Here is a 19,200-nt window from a genome sequence, read left to right as displayed (position 1 = left end):
TAAATTGTCAGGAAAACTTGCTGGGATCCTCTTCGAAGGGAACAGGACCTTGCCAGGAGGATAAATTCAGAACTGAAGAGTATACCTGTTTCTGAGTACTCGCAGTGCTTTGTTAAGTGGATGACACGGCTCCAGAAGTGTGTAAACTTTAGAGGAGAGTATGTTGAAGGAGTGTGAACTTCAATAAATGTGTATCTCTATTAATTTTGCTTTTATTACCCTATTGCCAAAACTTTTTGAACGCCCCTCGTACTAGAAATGTTGCTAGTCATGATGAGGTGCAGTGGAGTTAATACAAAGTTGTACACTGTTTACCTGCCACTGAGCTGCATGAAATAAGTTACAAAAGGATGAAAATCTGGGTCAAGTTAAGGTAAAACAAGTCTATCCGTTTTCGCCTAATTCGATTCACCCCCACGACTTGTATGCAGATGGCTGAATAAATTTGATAACTATTATTTATGAAGTAGGGATGAGTCTGTAGATACTTAAGCCGTTTTTATTCTAAGACGCTTATTATTATTATTATTATTATTATTATTATTATTTATTTATTTATTTATTTATTTTCAATGGGTGGCCAACTCACTTACGGGGGTGGCCAAACGGGAACTATCTGGGGGGGGGGGAGTTTACCTGATATTTGGGGTGGCCAGGTATATTTCAGGGGAGGCCAGGTATATTTCAGGGTTGCCATCCTCCAAACATGGCCAAACCATCTCAGTCTACCCCATCTCATCACAAACCACCTCAATCTACCCCTCATCACAACACCATTACATTCAAGTCCCCTCCTTTCTCTCAACCCTTCAATCACAATCCAAGCCCCCCTCCCCCGGCCTCGTATTCTGGGACGCACTACACATCCACCTAATCATTATCATTTCTGTACTTTTGAGCATAGGAATATCCTCTTCCTTTACTGGCCGTCTCACTACCATACAGCCTTACATTCCTACCTAACACATTTCGTCCTCTTATTTACTCTAATGTACTTTCTATTGAAATTCCCTAATCACGACCTATTCAAGCTGAGTACGAAATTTGAATTGCACATGGTTAATACATCATGGTGTTTGTTTGCCCACTCAAAACTAATTAAGTGAAATTAAAGTTGAAGGTAATACCACCGCAGCTAACTTTCCCGGTTTACTTAAAATTTCTTTATTATAACTTGACTACAGTCACTTGACTTTCAGTGCATGCTCAAACAGAGGTGTCAAGTTAATCCTTGGAATACACCTAAAGATATTATTACTGCAGAAAATCCGTAGTAACTAAGACTTCCTAAAATAATGCCTAGAATACTGATATCTATATTGTAAATCTTTGTTAACTTCCTCAGACTTTAAAAGACAATTTAGAAAGCTCACTTCTGATAAGGATTGATAAGTTAATACCGTCTTGAGTACTACCCCTTACTCCTGTACAGTATGTAGTACATTTTACGAATGCCTCTATTTTATAACAAAGTGTAACTTAAGTTTTATCAAAGGGCGTTTGGCTACATCCAAAAACCATGGTGTGGCCACACCCACGAATATTCAAATACTAACTATATAACTATTGGCTGAAGAAGGTGTGTGGCAAGACCACCACCTTCTTTTGTTGTATTAGCACTCTGTACCTTTTGCAACAACAGACTCTACATCCATACTGCCTAGCGTTTAACACAGCATGGACATCATATCTTTAGCATTATAAGCACACTGGTCTATCATATCCATCATAATTAGTTACCGTATATATACTGTACATACACACACGTGTATGCCACAGTTACATCAATCCTTAGACACAGTGACACGTGATGACATAACATACGTAGTGAGGGTCTAGGACTTCGCGGGGGCATGGTGTGTGGCTACTGACGTTACTGTTACCCACGGTTGCGGCACATTCACAGCTGCAGCTCACTGGCTCTATGTGTTAACTCTCCAAACTCAATTTCCAGACTGACTTCTTGACCAACACTACGTGCGGGGCCTGAGTCCCTTATCTCACACCAAGCAACTCCTATCATCATATGTCTATCTTCATCACCTTGCGCCATCAGCAGTAAATTTAACCTTCAATTAATAATCAGGGATCTAGGCATTACATCTTAAAACCATGTGAGTCATTCGTGTTAACGACTATAAAATGCTTACTACCTCTCAACAAAGCGTGCAGCGACAACATTACAACAATAAATATTTCATTTCAGTTCAAGGTAGAGTGCTTATACAACAAAAGTTGGTGGTGGGTCTTGTCACACACCTTCAGGCAATACAGTTACATACAGTTAGTGATTGCACACATTCATGGGTGTGGCCACACCATGGTCATACATTTGGGTGTAGTCACACGCCCTTTGATAAAATATAAGTTACGCTATATGTTACAAAATACAGAGGCAATCGTAAGATGTATTACATACAGAGTAAAGGGTAGTATCAGATCTCCACTACTTTTATTTGTACATGTATTTTATACATATCCTTCACTAGTACACAGTGGCGTTTTTCTTATACTGACTTGAAGCGGAACATTTGTCAGCAACTATGGCTAGGTAACAGAAGGCACACACACCATCACAACTGTTTAGTTGATCATTATAGTATGGAGAATGAACATTGCAATAATAAACACTGTTTGTGAATAATTTACTTTTATGCAACATATCAAATGAAAAAGAAAAAAAAAAAAGGAAAATTACTAACTGATGAATCTATATACTATTCCCAACTATATTTGCAAAAGTTTTGAATTTTTTCTGCCAAGCGTCGTGAGTCACATCCAGGGTTGCCAATTTAGAGATCTAAAAAAACTTCCGGTTAGCGACAATTTTTGTAGTGTGACAGCAATAAATATAGCAATGTTTTAAAGGTTTCACACACTTTTAGGGATATTCTAGAGATTTTAACAGCTGTTTTTAGCAATTTTGCAGGATTTTTTTCTGTATAGTCATTTTCTAGCAATTTTTAAACATGTTTAGCAATACTTTCGACTTTGGGTTTGGTTGGCGCCTAAACAACCTCCCTGGCGTCCCTTCCCACAGTCCCACTTCCACCTGAGCTGAGCGCAACGATGGCACCGGTGTTGGCGTATTGGAAGATCCGTGGCGTAAGTTACGAATTTATTCCTGTTTGTTCAACCTGCCACAGATTATTTTTGTCCCTTTAAGTTGATGGACTATTGGCGGTCACGTAGTGTAGCATGGATATGCGTGTTACTGCCTAAATTAAGTGTGATGATGAGGTGAAATTGATGCCGGCGAGTTCATGTCGATGAAGTGCATTGAACTATTCATGCTCCCCATTTGTTCCCTTCCCTCTCGAATTAACTTCTTTCCTTGAAGTATAATTGCACAGGTAGTATTTATTAGCGCAAAGCAGTGAATTAGCAGTGTTCGTCGTGTGAAAGTGTTTAACTAACACTGGGGATATAACAATTTGCAAGGTAATGCTGAGTGTAATAACCCACGCGCCGGCATGTGATGCGGTAGGTGGTCAGGTCAGGGCTCTACCTACATTTAGACGCAACGTTGCTTTTATTTGAGTGCATCCTCGAATTTGACTTTTTCATGACACTATAGTCCCATGGCCGCCCTTGAAAGTCAATTAGACCTGCCAGACTGGTACAGAGTAGGTGCGTATTGAATTCTCTAATTTACCAGTGGCTTTTTTTTTTGTTTTAATGTGAATTATCTAAATTATTATGGCCAGTACAGTTTCCAAACATTCCTTTTATCATTGCAGTTAGAAACATAAGCTGTATAGAATATAGTTTACCATCTCTGCTATAATTATACACTTAGTGAATGAAGCTAGCAGACAAGCAATTTTGTTCATATGAAAAAATTTACAGCCGTCATTCCTTGGAAAAAGGTATATTGTGAAATAAGGCAATACTGTGTTATCTTTGCATCAGGTTGAACTCAGCCAGTTAATGGAAGAGAATCCATAGGGCCTCTTGCAGGGCAGTAAAAATTTATTAATGTTTGTATATGGAAGACAGTTATGAAATTTAGATAAACTACAGAATCAAGAAACAGGCAGGTAATAAGGAAATAAAAGTGTCATTGAATGTAAGATGCTAAAATTGCATGCTCTGTTCTGCAGCTAGCCCAGCCCATCCGCCTGCTGCTGGAGTACACTGGCACGGAGTTTGAGGACAAGTACTATGAGTGCGGCCCGGCTCCGGACTACGACAAGTCCTCCTGGTTCGATACTAAGCATAAACTTGGGCTGGACTTCCCCAATGTGAGTCTCCACCATGTTGATTATACAGTTCTGTTACATGGGGTGTGTAATGCATATTGTTAAATTATAGGGGTGTTCTGATGTAGGTGAGTATGCTTCAGTTCATCTTTCACCATGAAGAGTCAGGATGATGGTAATGATGATTGTAGTCAGTGTAGTTTTGCGGTACTGTACTGTATTCATGTATTTGTCTTATAGCATTGTGTATTAATTTAAACTGCTCTGCCTGTACTGCATTACATGTGAAATTGGTACAGTAATAGAGGAACAAGTGGAATTCATGCTCCCCCCATGGTTTTGTCAACTAACATATACTCATGATATTGTTTTAAAACTTCTCATGCATTATTTTTTGGTGGAGGTTGATACTGAACTTTGTATGGTATTGTTGGATATTATTTTATGTACGGTGGTGGCTTAATTCCATCATCATCATCATCATTTCAAAGCAGTAATATAGCTCTGTTTTGTTTCTATAACACCAAAAGCTACCATACTACATCGATGGCAACACCAAGATAACCCAGAGCAATGCCATCATGCACTACATCGCCCGCCAGCACGACCTCTGCGGCAAGACAGAGGAGGAGCGCATCAGGGTGGACATTCTCGAGAACCAGGCCGTGGACTTCAGGAATGGTTTTACACGCCTCTGCTACATGGACTTTGTGAGTTTAGTTTTATTTTTTTATTTTTTTGTATTATCATTATTTGTTGTAGTGTTTGGTGGGTTCAACACAAGAACGTTCAGGGTTAAGTTCACATAATACCATATGCGAAAGCAACTGGTTATTTTTTCCTTAAATGTCAGTACTTTCATCTTAAATGTCAGGACCAACTGCCTAGCCCCGGGCTCCTACGCTTCTCGTAGGGCAACGTAGGATTGGCTGATGGATGGGTGAATGTCAGTACTGAGTATCTTGGCCTTGGTACTGTATACTTTGATAAGGAAGTGAAGGTTTAATGCTATACCTGTGTTGTAGGTACTTGTACGAGGTGGAACAGTCTTGTAGGGCATAAATGATTTGTGAATGATTGTGTAGACCATTTCACCTAGCATGCTGTTAATTCTTCCATGTTCATACTGTCATTCCTTGTTTCTGGGTCCCCATTCTTGGATGGGATAGGTCAGATGGTTGATGGATTTGTACGGTACTGAAATAAGGCTCATTTTGGTTACCATGTCATGAATGGCTGGGATACATGAGAATGCTGTTCTTGCCAGTGGAATTCAGTACTGTGTTATTTAGCTGAGGGTAAGCACCCTGCCCTCGGAGATTTCAGAACTCTGAACATATACACTGCTGGTTTACAGTGCAATATTGTTGACTGATAGTGATAAGTGAAGGCTTCTTAGTTTGGAGGTTTGTTCTGATAATCTCATCAGGGAATTATTAGGAGAGACCAAGGCGTCAAAGGTAGGTATACAGGTATGCTGAAAATGGGTAGTCTGTCAAACTGAGATGTTTAAAGACCTTTCTTAAAAGCCACTGTTTAATAAACTTGCGGATAATAATACTGTTTATTTATATGTGTTTTTTGTTTGAAATAGGATATGATTGCTGAAGATGCAGTCACCTTAACACTAGCTTTTCCAACAGGATGTCCGCAAGCAGCCTTACCTGGATGCCTTGCCTGGTCTATTGAAGCAGTTCTCAGACTTCCTGGGTACCCACACCTGGTTTGCTGGTGACAATGTGAGTACTGGTACTCTTAGTCATTGGTGGTACTGTAATACCTGTCAGTTTTTTAATTGGTGTAGGCTCAGTGGTAAATTGTATTCACCATGAAAGATTTAGTAGTGAAGACTCTATTTCTTTTGTTATGAGAAGCCTCTACTCCCAGTTGGATATGATTGGATTTAGCAAGAATAAAGTAACAAGACTTTAATGGGACTAAGATTAAAATATCATATGTTGTGAGGAATTGCCATTTTAATATACAGTATTATCCTGCTTAGACTCACAAAGACTTAGATCCTTTCAGACCAGGGATTTTTTTCATTGCTACATTCAGACAGTTTTATTCAGTTTGAGATCTGCCAACCTGGAGGGGTTATATATGACTTAATTCAGGTCATTCCATACAAGAGTTGAGTAAAGTTGTTTAATATAATTGAAGGTAGCAAGAATGAATGGATTACCTGTAGTTAAAACTCCAATTTATAACTGTGTAAGTGAGATATCCCCACCATATAAGAAGTAGACTGGAAGTTACTGTTGAATGTTGAAAGCTTGTGTGATGGGAAAGGCAGACTTATAATTTTTTTACTGACAATAATGGAATGTATACCATATTCTTGGTTTAACATTATGCCATTATAGTCGGCAATAATAGAGAGAGAGGCAGGGTACATCAACTCTTGTCACATGCTTTAGGTGTCTGTAAAATCCTGGTGACCTCTTGTTCTTCTTGATGTAAGATGTAGCATATGGCAGGTCATGATGAGTGATGTGTGAATGGCTGTGTGGCTGATTTCACAATGTGTGCTGTTGATAGTTCTCCCATCTTATCCTTTCACCTTGTTTGTGGATTGCACCTTCATTCTTAGGTGGGAAAAGTCAGGAAGATATTATGATAGTTCTCCCACTTTTATACCTTCTTTTTCCTTGTTACTGGATCTTGCCTGAAGCTATCCTAAGTTGGGGAAATAAAGTGTCAGGATAATGAGGAAATTTTTTAGTATATTTATGATACATCACCTCTTTCCTAGATGGGGAAAAAAGGTTGATTATAATACTTCTATTTTTTGTTCACCAGATCACCTTCGTGGATTTCCTTATGTATGAACTCCTTGACCAGCACCTCCAACTGGCCTCAGACTGCCTTAAGGAGTATTCAAACCTCCAAGAGTTCATAAAGCGTTTTGAGGAACTGCCGAAGATCAAGGCTTATATGGCTTCGGATCGGTTCTTGAAGGCTCCTCTGAACAACAAGATGGCTAAGTTTGGAGCAGAGTAGATGGGAAAAGAGCTAAGGAAAGGAGATGGGGAGCAAACTGGTGAGAAGGGCTTCCTGGAATTCCTGAAGCCTGAAAGTTAGAAATACTTATGTTTTGTGGTTATTATGCAAAAGGTTGGGGAGAATATGAGACCTCTAATTAGTTCCTGAAGATTCGTTTTCGTTTTTAAAGGCTCCAACATGCTTGCATGCGTCGGCCTTGGTCACCTAATGGCGGCTTTCCACACTGCACAATCCATTGCAGCCTCCCTGTTCAGTCCCTTAACCCTGAGGTCACATGTAATGACCTCGTCCCATGACTTTCACAGTCTACCCCTTATAACCCCACCCCCAATATTAACACTTCTCACCCAGTTATCATCCCCCATCCTCTCCACATGTCTAAACCATCTCAGTCTACCTCTCCTCATCACCACCAATACACTCCAGTCCCAACCTACCTCAGCTCTTCCATCGTAAACCCAGCCTCCCCGGACCTTGCACGCAGGGACGCACTATACATCCACCTAATCATTGTCATTTCTGTACATCTGAGCCGGCGAGTATCCTCCTCCTTCACTGCCCAGGTCTCACTGCCATACAGCATTACACTCCTAACACATGCTGCATACAAAGACCCCTTAGCACGTAGGGAGAGCCCTCTCAATGTCGGAAGAGGCAAGAGCTCCCTGAACTTCATCCAACCACTTCTCACCCTAGCCACAGATGTCTCCCAAATAACAAAACTCTTCCACACACTCAAGAGATTCACCAGCAAGTTCAATCCTTTCACGCCTGACAATCTCCACCTGTTGTACCCTTGCTAGAACATTAAAAGTAGCAAGCACTGTTATTAAAATCCATTTATGTTAGTGTTTAATATTGCTACACCTTGATTGCTGAGTACTGATAATTTGAGCTCTTGAGTTTAACATTATTTTGTATCCTATTTACTTAACGTTTGAGCACCGAGTTAATTTCTGTTTTGTTTGATTAACCTATTTCCTAACCTGTGAGATGTACAGTAGTTTTAAAAGCATCTTTGGCTGTGAAATGCTTCCATACTGTTTTGTACTGTAGAACTTGTAAAGCAATAGTTTGGTATACGATAATTGTTACATTATGATAGTTATTATGTGACTTGTTAATCAGTACAAAAATCTTAATTTAGGCAAAGAAAAAAATGGTAAAGGTATAGCATCTAAAGGAGCATTAAATTTTTTTGTTTTTTGTTTTTTTTTTCCATGAACAAAGTGGAGGTAGCTTTAACCTTTGTAAGAGCAGCTGTGCAGACCAAAATAAAGTTCCTAGTATGCATTTAATTTTTTGCTATCCAAGAATTATATTGATAATGTGGCTAAGTTTATTATTCCTCATTTCAAGCGTAGAAGTTGCTGAGGAACTAGTGCCGCCTTCTAAGTTGTTTGTGGTGCACTGTAAACTTATGAAACTTCATTTGTTGAGTAACCCCAGTCTGTTTGGCTGAGCAGACCCATCAACTGCAGGCATGCAACTGCACCCTTGGAGTGCTGTACTGTGCAGTGAAAAGTTGACTGCCTCATGTTATTCTTGCCATCTCATGATGATTTTATTTAGTTTAAGATATACTCTGAACGAAAGTGTTAGATAAGGCCTTGATAAACTCCTTCATTATGAAAGGCCATATCTAGATTTATTTTATTTTTTTTTTTTTTATCGAGGGAAGATGCACTTGACAGGTTGGTGATGACTGGCTGAATGCAGCGCGGCCAAATAACATCGTTTTATTTCAAATAATTACTGGAAATTTGAAATAAAACTTAATATCTCAAAATCAACGATGTTATTTGGACATGTTGCATTCAGCCAATCATCACCAACCTGTCAAGTGCATCTTCGCCTCAATAAAAAAAAAAAAAAAATTACAGACCAGTATAGGCTGAAGAAAATTGTCTGGTACAAGGAAGAAGAAACTGCAAAATGACATCGTATTTTAGGGGTTAAGCGGTAGGGGTTGGTGGGTAAGTTACACGAATCTGAGGTGACCCTTTTGCGAGGTACAGAAGAGGATGCCACCTCTCCTAAGGGGAAGTAAGGAAGGAAAGTTTTCATTCATTCATTGTCAGACGCTATGTATAATATATATATATATATATATATATATATATATATATATATATATATATATATATATATATATATATATATATATATATATACACACACAGTAGTAGTTTTTGTGGCCACAGGTTTACCTGATGGTAAACCTGGTGGTTTGTAGGTGGCAGTTGCCCTTCTGCAGTCCACTATCCTCATTTCAGAGGATAAGGAGGGAGCTGAAGGACGTTTACATAACAGTGCAGCCACATATACCCATGCCACCATGTAAAAGTCTTTATCCAACACTATATAATAGTAAGTCATTTTTGTACAAGTTGCCCGTTTGATATTTTTTGCTGTTAACCCCTTTAACTCAGGTGATGTATGTATTGTTTTAGTTTTGCTGCCTTTGGATGATTTTATTCAGTTCAGGTTAGACTTGGAGTTAGATCTAACCAACATTGACTCCATTATTATCAGAGGGCCTTCTTGAATGAAAAAAAAAAAAAAATCAGTGAAAAAAAACAGTCAATGTAAAAGACAGCACCAGATTTTAAGTCTATCTATCTATCTATTGCCAGACGCCACAATCCCATAAGGGGTGGCCATTTGACTTTGAGTTAGTTGTTTTACGGGGAGGGGCACTAACCCTCCACCAACCCACTTGTTGACACGTAGGGAACACGTATGGTTTGGTTATATGGTTACCACCCAGCGTTGTAAATGGTTTCTTGGCTTACAGGAAACCATTTGGCTTGTCACTCAATGTAAAGCCACCTGTAAAGGAAAGAAAAGCAATAAGAAGTGACAGGAAAGATGGGAGAAATAGGAAGAGAGGAGATTTTAAGACAGTGAAGAAAAATCATCTAATAGAATTTCATTGTTGCCTCGGAGGCTGAATTGCCAGTTCATAGTGAATTAATGTAGCAAATATGTATAACAGTTTGGTGGTACTATGATTGGATGACTGCCATTGACCAGGGGAAGCACCTGTGGGAAGCACTAACATGAGAGCGAAATGCGGCTACAAGCAGGGTTGGTACAGACTGGTCTGCTCGCTAATTTTTCCCTCTTATCCTGTTTTCTTGCTCGTGGTATGACACTCGCTGGACAGTGGTCCTACCAATGGGCATGGAGAAATTAATGATCCCATGCAGTATGGCCATGACGTTCACTGAAAGGGAAAAAAATGTTTGACGATGCTTTTCGTTGATTGCAAATAAATAATGTAAAAATCCGTACTGGCGACCTACCTGATGAACCAAAAATTAAACTATGGAAATCATGAATAATATATATATATATATATATATATATATATATATATACTTGGAAATATTGTACTGCATATCGATTGTCGGAAACAATGGTAAATGTGAAACTAAAGCAATTGTATATAAATAAATATACGAGCTGCTAGAACGAAAAGAAAAGGTTGTTAAAAAAAAAAAAAAAGAAGAAGCCGGGTTTGCGAAAGGCGCCAAACACTCCAACAACAACAAACACATGATCTTTCTGCCGCCAAAAGTCCTACTCCAAACGCCTTCTGTCGCGCCCAGAATATTTCCCTGGCTCTGCAGTTCCAAGTTAATGAGAGGAATGGCGTCCCAGAAGACAATCAGTAACTTTTTCAAGGCTGTCCCGAAGCGGAAGAGCGTTAATGACGAGGTAAGATAAGGGGGGTGGTGGGCGGATACGGGAAGCCAGCACACCTGATTATGAACCTGTTTAGCCTGTAGTAATGGATCAGCATAGAGAGAAGACCAAGTTTTGTCTTCAGAGGCTAAACTTCAACAAATTTATAAAATGCCACAGCCTCCTTGTATAGCAACTTATGATTAACCCTTTAAATGTTGGGCATTATCCAATTAATAAGTTTTTTCATGATACAGGTTGTAAAAAAAAGAGCCTTGTACTGATTGGTTATTTGATGGATCACTGAATTACCAGACAGCCTTCAGATTGATAAATATTATACTGTTAAGGTATAGCACTTGGATATGGCAGAGTTTTATCATTATGGTACAGAATCCCACCATTCTGAGTATTTATCAGGATGTGAATTTGATATTTACCTGTAAGAGTACATGTAGTTTTATGTCTAGCAGCACAACACAGTACTGCATTGTTATCATTTTATTTCAGGATAGCGACACTTGCAAGAAATTAAAGCCTTGTGAGGAGAACAGCAGCGTACATAACATTCAAGGTGAGAGGCAACTTGAACTGTTACAATGCACCTTTGTTATTGTTGAAGTGATGAGGTTTTTCAGTCTTGCAGTGCCATCAAGAATCTGGTCATCTACCCTTCAGTGCACTGGATTGTGGAAGCCTGTTCTTTGAATCTTACAACTATCTGTCTACAGCCAGATGCCATAGTCCTAAAGGGGTGGCTGTTTGACTTTGTGTTAGTCGTTTTACAGGAAGGGGCACTAACCCTCCGCCAACCCACTTCTTGACAGGTAGGAAATGTGTAGGTTGGTTTTATGGTTACCACCTAGCATTGTAAATGGTTTCCTGGTGTATAGGAAACCATAAGGCTTGTCACTCAGTGTAAAGCCACCAAGGAAAGAAGAGTAATAAAAAGTGACAGGAAAGATGGGAGAAATAGGTAGAGTGGAGGGCAGACACAGAAAAAGAATGATGAAGGTGAAGGAAGAAGTTGTTAGCACATCAAGTGAGTGGATGATGGTCGCCACCACCAACCACTAATCTTACAGCTCAAAGAGTGTAATACTGTACTGTATTGAATTTGCTGTCATTGTTTGTATTGTCATTTCTTTTATCTTTTTCACATAGACTCTTGGGCATATATTCTTGTTGATTGAAAGAGCTCCCTGACACCTCTTCCTTCCAGTATCACCATACTCAGCATAAGTACGGTAACATTCAAAACGATTTTAACCACCCAGAACCAAAAATAAATCACTATGGAAGAGATGTTAGGGAGCCTTTTCCTTCCAGTATCACCATACTCAGCATAAGTAACATACAAAAGGATATTAACCACCCAGATCCAAAAATAAATCACTGTGGAAGAGATGTTAGGGAGCATTTTAAACTAACGAGAATACAAGCCCTGGATATGCTGTATAGAAGTGGAGCAATTTTATTTGAACCAACCTGACCTGGAGAGAGTATGTGAGTGAAGTGGAGGAGGAGAGGGGAAGGGAGTATGTGAGTGAAGTGGAGGAGGAGAGGGGAAGGGAGTATGTGAGTGAAGTGGAGGAGGAGTGGGGAAGGGAGAGCCTGAGGATGAGGTAGAGGGATGTGATGGGGGTATATGAATGAAGGTGGTGTGAGTTGGGGGAAGGGCTGCCTGAGTGATTTATTCCTGACCTCCTCCTCTGGGATTAAGACACTGGGCTTTAGGTAGGTGGGTAGGTAGATAGATAGACAAATTAGTTCTTATTTTGCTTGTTTTGTCCCTAAACAGAGTCCCCTGATAAGGCCTCAAAGCCACCCAGTAACCTGAGCCTCACCCCTGACCAGAAGGACCGCATCCTCCAAAACAAACTGAAGGTAGTGTAGCGTATCCCTGAATGTTGCTCACCAGGTGAATGATATAGCAGTACTTTCCTTTTTGTATGATGCAATAATTCCACATTATATGTTGGTGCTGTGTTCTGATAGTATGATTTATTCAATATAACTTATTATAAATTTGGGAAACTGGCAAATCAGCTTCATATGTAGCAGTAAAACTTTTTTGTGTGTGTGTGTATGTTTTTTTTAAAAAGGACTTAATGGCAAAGAAGGATTTAAAAAACAACAGGATTTTTGTTTGTAGGTGGTGATGATGATGACATACTGTACTTTTTTTATTTATATACCTTGCCTTAAAATTGATATTTCTGTTATAACGAGCATGATGCTCGTCACAAAATGGTACTGAAATGATGTAGAGCCATAGCTTATTCTTTCATTGAGCTACATGAAATAGGCTGCAAAAGAATGAAAATATGGGCCAAGTTAAGGTGAATGAACTATAATGATGGTGATAATGATGTTTGCAGGCAGAGATCAAGCTGCAGTGTAAGAAGACACCAGCATTGCATGAAAACATTGGATTCAGCTGGTACCAGGCTCTTCGATCAGAGTTTTCCAAACCTTACTTCCAGAAGGTGAGACTAAGTCAAAAAAGAAAATATTGTAATAGATAGGATTCTTTTAAAAATTATCCTTGTGTGAAGAAGTATTTTGGAAGTCACATTTAGCTTAATCCCTATAGTACAGTGACATTTTTTTATATTCTTGCTTCAGCCAGGTGATTTTATCTACTGTAGTATGACGCTACCGTAGTCGTCATATGTAGGGCACTTCCTTCCCCCACCCCCTGTAATTTGAGGGAAACTAGCAAATCAGCTTTATATGTAGCAATGGAAGTGTAATAGGGTTTTTTCCAGTAAATTATGGTGGACATAATTGCATAAAAGAATGTTAAAACAAAGTGACAAAACAAGGATTTTTGCAGCATTCTAGCAAAAAGGTGGGTTGAATTCAGCAGTGAGAGAAAGGAAATGTACAAGTAGAAGCTGTTAACAGACAGTAGATTGTTAAATTTTGTTGTTTACCTTACTTTTTTTTTTTTTTTTTAAACAAAGGTAGAAAGATGGAAAGTGAAATCCCATCAGGGGATAATGAGAGAGGGAGTAATTTTATACTTGTATCTCCACCTCACTGTCTCCTATTTTACCAGTTGAGTGAGTTTCTCTGAAAGGAGTATGAGAAAAGGAACAGCTGACTAATTCTTTATCTAAAATTTGTCTTTGCTGTCTTCTTTCTTACCATCAAAGTGCTGTACATTCTTCTCAGATGAGCATGAGAGAGGAACCAGCATGATCTAGATTTTTAGTTCATCATCTTATTTCTTACCAGCTACATAGAAGAGGGAGCAGCTCTTAAATAATTCATAAACTCAGTCTCCTCTGCTACCAACTGAGTAAAAGAAGAATCAGATCTTTAAATAATTCTTAAACACATTCTCTTTTCTTACCAGCTAAGTATAGGTAAATTCTGTTGTTAGATGAACATGAAAGAGGGACCAGCTTTGTATCTAGAGTTTTAACAGTCTCCATTCATACCAGCTGAGTGAATTCCTGTTGAAGGAGCGAGAGAGAGGGACCATCTACCCACCAGCAGAGGAAGTGTATTCGTGGACGCAGCACTGCCGACTTGAGGATGTGAAGGTTGTAGTGCTGGGCCAGGACCCCTACCACGGCCCCCGTCAGGCACACGGACTCTGCTTCAGTGTCACTCCAGGTGTCCCACCACCACCCAGGTATTGGCCATAAGTATGGGAAGGGAAGAACGTTGAGTAAAAAAAAATAAAAAATAATAATAATAATGCAGTAAGAAAAACGTTGTTGTAAGAATACCGTAGTTACAGGTGTTAAGAAGGAATCCCATTTTAAGAATTTGGTGTAATGGCAGTGCATAGTGAGGGGATTATTAAGTTGGTATCTAGATTGAGTAGTGTAGCCCTGGGATGATGTGGTGTTGATGGTGCAATGAAGGATTGGATGATAATGTAGATTGGTATATTTCATAGTGACCAAGTTGGGCCCAAAGATGTTGTATGCCACAGTCAATTCAGTCATAGTATATCTGTATATAATTCTCTGTATGAGTACTTTATGGTACTGAAACCAAGACCCAATAAATTTCATTATCATTAGTTACCCCTTGGCAGCCTGGTCAACATGTATAAGGAACTGGAAGCAGACATCCCTGGTTTTGTCATCCCTCCACATGGCTACCTTCTGGGTTGGGCCAAGCAGGGTAAGATTGTATAGCAGGAACAACTTTACAGTGTGAATTAGGCAGTGTCATGGCATTATTAATCCCTGACTCACATCAGGGAAGGTTTAGCTGAAAATTTGCAAACTCATGCCCATTTTTGGGCTAGTGTCTCATAACTACAGTAGTTAAAATTTGATAATACATACTTGACATCCTGCCTTACAGATACAGTAATTAATAAGCCAGTGTGTAGTGTAACCTCAAACACAAATGATATGATGTTACTGACCATGCGTGAGCAGTGTGCTGGTGGTGCAGGTATACCTTAGTGCTGTGTTATCAGGCCTGAGATATGACTTGAGAATATAGGCCCTATCTTGCATTTTTATATATACAGTATTTATCACAAATTATCAGTATTCCAGGTCTAGCATAAGGGACAGTCAGGTAATGTATAGTATGTTTATGATGGTCCTGGTAATGGAGTGTGTTTAGTTGGTACCTAAGGGTTTTTACTTCCAGCTGCTGTGAGTTTGGTTTGCTTGAGCTTTAAATCACAGTTCCAGGTAGTGAGGCATACCATACCAATCTTTTGGTGAAAATGAGTGATTAACTGATAATAGAATGTAAGGTGCTTCATCATGCTACCTCTCTTACATTTAATTATTATTATTATTATTATTTTTTTTTTTACCCACTTGCCCTTCTGATGTAATCTCTTTCTCAGTACTTTTATTTATTCCCTGACTTTTCTTTCTTTCCTATGTAAACCAGGCTACCCATTTCACAGTATTTCTTCCCATATTCTTTTCTTCATACACTGATTTTAAACTTCTGTCAACCACTGCACTTGCCCCCAAAAGGAATATGATGGATTGCAGTCCTTACTCTCTTCATGTTCCTTCTTCTCTCACTTCCATCGCCTCCATATTCTTTATCAGATTATCCTTATACTTCCGTCTTTTACCAATCTTCCCTGTGTATTTGCATTACTCCATGTCTCCTATACTGTGTAATGTACTTACCATCTTTCCCTCACTGTGCAGTGTTACTTAGTAATTTTTTCTGTTCCCTTCATATTGTTCATTTTCTTTGTACAGTAGAAGTCCGATTTTTCGGCATCTATGGGACCAGGCAAGTGCCGAAAAATCAAAATTGCTGAATTATCAAAAACCCTACCCACTGAGTACCTTATATGTTTCGGTGAACATTATCATCACTACTCATATCATTACAAATGTGTTTGGAGAGAGTACTGTATACTGTTTGATACTGTACAATACTGTAATGAATACAGTACTATACATGAATATGAAAAATAAAGAAATTAGTGAACATACTGTATATAAATGTAATGGTACAGTAGGCCTACAAGTTCACATGCACTTACCTAAACTTATAGTAGGTTCCCTATTTACATATGTACAATAGAAGGGGTTGATTGGACTCTGCTACTGCTGGAAGAAGTCCCCAGCAGTAGAAGGTCCTGCAACAGGCTCTAAGGACTCATGGAGAATTTCAAGACTGACGAAAAAAATCGGAAAATCTGCCGAATGATTAGAGATTTTCGTAAATGGGACTATTTCTCAAAACTGCCGAAATATCAGATTTGCCGGGGAATTGGATGCCGAAGAATTGGACTTTTACTGTATGTCCCATATTTGAGAGATTATTGGTTACTTAATAATTTTGAGTAAAAAAAAAATAAGCACAGCTACATACAGTGTTACATAGTACTGCTGTATCTCCTCATCCATGTGTCTGTGTATGAGGGGTGGGGCTAAGTGTGTATTTATATCTTAAATAATGGGCTTGAGTGATATGTGAATGGTTGTGCGATGTATTTCATTGGGCATGCTATTTATAGATCTCCCACTTTTATTTCCATTTCATTGTTTATGGTTCATAGCAGCCTAACCTAATCTTTGGCTGGGAAAAAGTAACATGATGATGATGGTGGTGGTGATGACAGTTGAACACCTTCCTACTCATCATTTCATACCAGGTGTACTGCTGCTGAATGCATGCCTGACAGTGCGAGCTCACAATGCCAACTCCCACAAGGACCAGGGATGGGAGCAGTTCACCGATGAGGTCATTAAGGCTGTGTCTCAGCGCAACAAGGGCGTTGTCTTTCTCCTATGGGGGTCGTATGCACAGAAGAAAGCAGCGGTCGTAGATAAGGTCAGTGGAATTTTTCTTTGGCTGTTTGAAACAGTCCTAACCCACCATCCACTCAGTTACTTTACACAGCCAAATGGTTATCCTAATTGTAGTCCAGAAAACCTTTCAGTATGTTGGGTGGTAGCCATATAACCAAATGAATACTCGTGGTCTAGTGGGTTAAAATGCTTCTGCTGGATATGGCCTATAAGGGTTTATATCCAGGGGAGGGTTGGGATTTATTGCTCACATATCACTCATGGGAAAGCAGCTGAGAACTCTTTCTGTGAAAGTGCAAAATAATTTGCCTAGCCCAGGGCTCCTACACGTGTGATGAGGCAGTAAAGGATTGGATAATTGAATAGAATAGAATTGGGCCATACATCAGTATAAGCAACATTACAGGCTATGATACTCTTGCTCACCCCACAGACATCAGCAGCAGTCCCACTGCACTGTCTGCTGTTTTAATTTGTCATCTCAACATTTGTGGGGTAGAGTTATGCATAACAAGTTCATAACTTTGTTATGTGCATCGCCATGCAGACTGTATTCATTCAATCATTTGTCCTTTGTCACATTATTTGCTTGCTGGGTTTACATTCTTTACTTTCACACTTGGTTACTTATACAAACCATCTTTTCATGCTGTGCCTTCTCCCACCATTAAACAGACTTAGAGTATACAGTAATCTTTTTCAAAACCATGGTCATATCTTTTATCTCCATATTATCATACCACAGGGTTTTTCCCAAGACAAGGTGCAACTAAATGTGAGGAAGTTTGGCATCTGGGTGGATGCTGCAGCTGCTCCACCCAGAGTATACAGTGCCACAACATGTAGGCTCTTTATCAGCACCTGGGATGGACAGTAGTTACAGGTGATGGAGTGTTGGCAGGTGTGGAAGGATGTGAATCATGACCAGGTGTAATTCTAATGTGGAAGTGGACTATAATTATTTGTCTCTCTTATCCTGACAGAAGAAGCATCACCTACTACGTGCGCCTCACCCCTCGCCTCTCTCAGCTCACCGTGGCTTCTTTGGCTGTAAGCACTTCTCTAAATGCAATGAACTGCTTAAGAATGAAAGGAAGAAGCCCATTGACTGGTCCTACCTGCCTAAGGAAGCTTGAGTTATAGAGGATTATCCACTTTGCCCCAGGAACTTATTTGCAGCTGCTTCAGAACACTTTTTTTTTTTTTTTTTTTTTTTTTTTTTTTTTTTTAAGCTACTTTACTTCAGCGACTTACTTTTTTGCAGTTTACAAATCCAGTGTCATATTTTTCATATTTTCCCATCACCATATGACTTCATTCAGCCTTGAAGAGCGTTTCCAAACAGGATGGGTGAGATGTAGCCACCTTTAACTCCATCATTACAAGGCATCTCCTCAAAATGTAGTAAAATCATATGGTCAGGGCAAGAATAAATGAGCAAATACTTAGACGTCACCAGATTGAAGGGGTTAAAGACCTTTGGAAATTTCTGATGAATTTTCATTGCCTTTGCTGTTATTAATAAGTCATTTTTATTTCATGTCTAGTCCTTTCAGTGTGGTGACATGTGTCTTTTTTTTATTCATGCTATATCTGGATCATCTTATTCAGAGTAGGAGAGACTTGAGAATGGCCGGTTAGATATAGCCATCATTAACTTATCTCTACTAAGGGGCTGTCCTAAACTGAAGAAAATCGTCTAGTAGCAGCAAGAAAAAAATACGTGTTCTGTACATATCCCACCGAAATGTTGAAACTGTTGGAGTATAGGAACCATGCATGTATGGAAAGAAAGATATTTGTAACAGCTGGCAGAATATTGTACTTTTAGATTTATCAGATCAGTAACATATACCAAGATGCAGTTTTTAAAGGCATCACTATCACTCAGAATTATGTATTGTATAGAGATTATATGGCAATGTATTGGAGGTGCCAAGGTAGGAACAGTTGACTGGTGGAATGTTTGTAGCTGGAATCAACAATTCTCCACTATGTGCATAGTAGAAGTATAAGATGCCTGTTATTCACCT

The 19,200-nt window shown here is 39.2% G+C and overlaps 2 protein-coding genes across 2 annotated transcripts; both read left to right on the top strand.

Moving 5' to 3' along the window:
* The first annotated feature begins 3,002 nt into the window (after positions 1–3,002).
* On the top strand, positions 3,003–8,467 carry LOC145418549 (glutathione S-transferase Mu 3-like). Its single transcript, XM_080286919.1, has 5 exons — positions 3,003–3,105; positions 4,104–4,244; positions 4,733–4,912; positions 5,846–5,941; positions 7,005–8,467. Exons 1-5 carry the CDS (start codon positions 3,070–3,072, stop codon positions 7,203–7,205), a joined length of 654 nt encoding a protein of 217 aa, XP_080143045.1. The 5' UTR covers positions 3,003–3,069; the 3' UTR covers positions 7,206–8,467.
* A 2,352-nt stretch (positions 8,468–10,819) lies between these two features.
* Positions 10,820–18,303, top strand: LOC145417783 (uracil-DNA glycosylase-like). The gene is made up of 8 exons (XM_080286393.1): positions 10,820–10,931; positions 11,409–11,472; positions 12,700–12,785; positions 13,280–13,387; positions 14,351–14,544; positions 14,956–15,044; positions 17,011–17,189; positions 18,151–18,303. Exons 1-8 carry the CDS (start codon positions 10,854–10,856, stop codon positions 18,301–18,303), a joined length of 951 nt encoding a protein of 316 aa, XP_080142519.1. The 5' UTR covers positions 10,820–10,853.
* The last annotated feature ends 897 nt before the right edge of the window (positions 18,304–19,200 follow it).

The sequence above is a fragment of the Coenobita brevimanus genome, chromosome 14 (genome assembly GCF_032717465.1).
Source record: "Coenobita brevimanus isolate Jiangsu-jjx chromosome 14, ASM3271746v2, whole genome shotgun sequence".
Taxonomy (NCBI): domain Eukaryota; kingdom Metazoa; phylum Arthropoda; class Malacostraca; order Decapoda; family Coenobitidae; genus Coenobita; species Coenobita brevimanus.
Note: the sequence above shows the minus strand (reverse complement) of the source record. Positions and strands in the feature narration are given on the sequence as shown.

Bases quoted from the DNA above. Each gene is read 5' to 3' on its own strand.
- LOC145417783 (XM_080286393.1), top strand. From the start codon at position 10,854: ATGAGAGGAATGGCGTCCCAGAAGACAATCAGTAACTTTTTCAAGGCT. The intron at 14,545-14,955 runs GTATTGGCCATA...ACCCCTTGGCAG, and splicing joins GGTGTCCCACCACCACCCAG to CCTGGTCAACATGTATAAGG. The intron at 17,190-18,150 runs GTCAGTGGAATT...TTATCCTGACAG, and splicing joins AAGCAGCGGTCGTAGATAAG to AAGAAGCATCACCTACTACG.
- LOC145418549 (XM_080286919.1), top strand. From the start codon at position 3,070: ATGGCACCGGTGTTGGCGTATTGGAAGATCCGTGGC. The intron at 4,245-4,732 runs GTGAGTCTCCAC...TAACACCAAAAG, and splicing joins TTGGGCTGGACTTCCCCAAT to CTACCATACTACATCGATGG. The intron at 5,942-7,004 runs GTGAGTACTGGT...TTTGTTCACCAG, and splicing joins CCTGGTTTGCTGGTGACAAT to ATCACCTTCGTGGATTTCCT.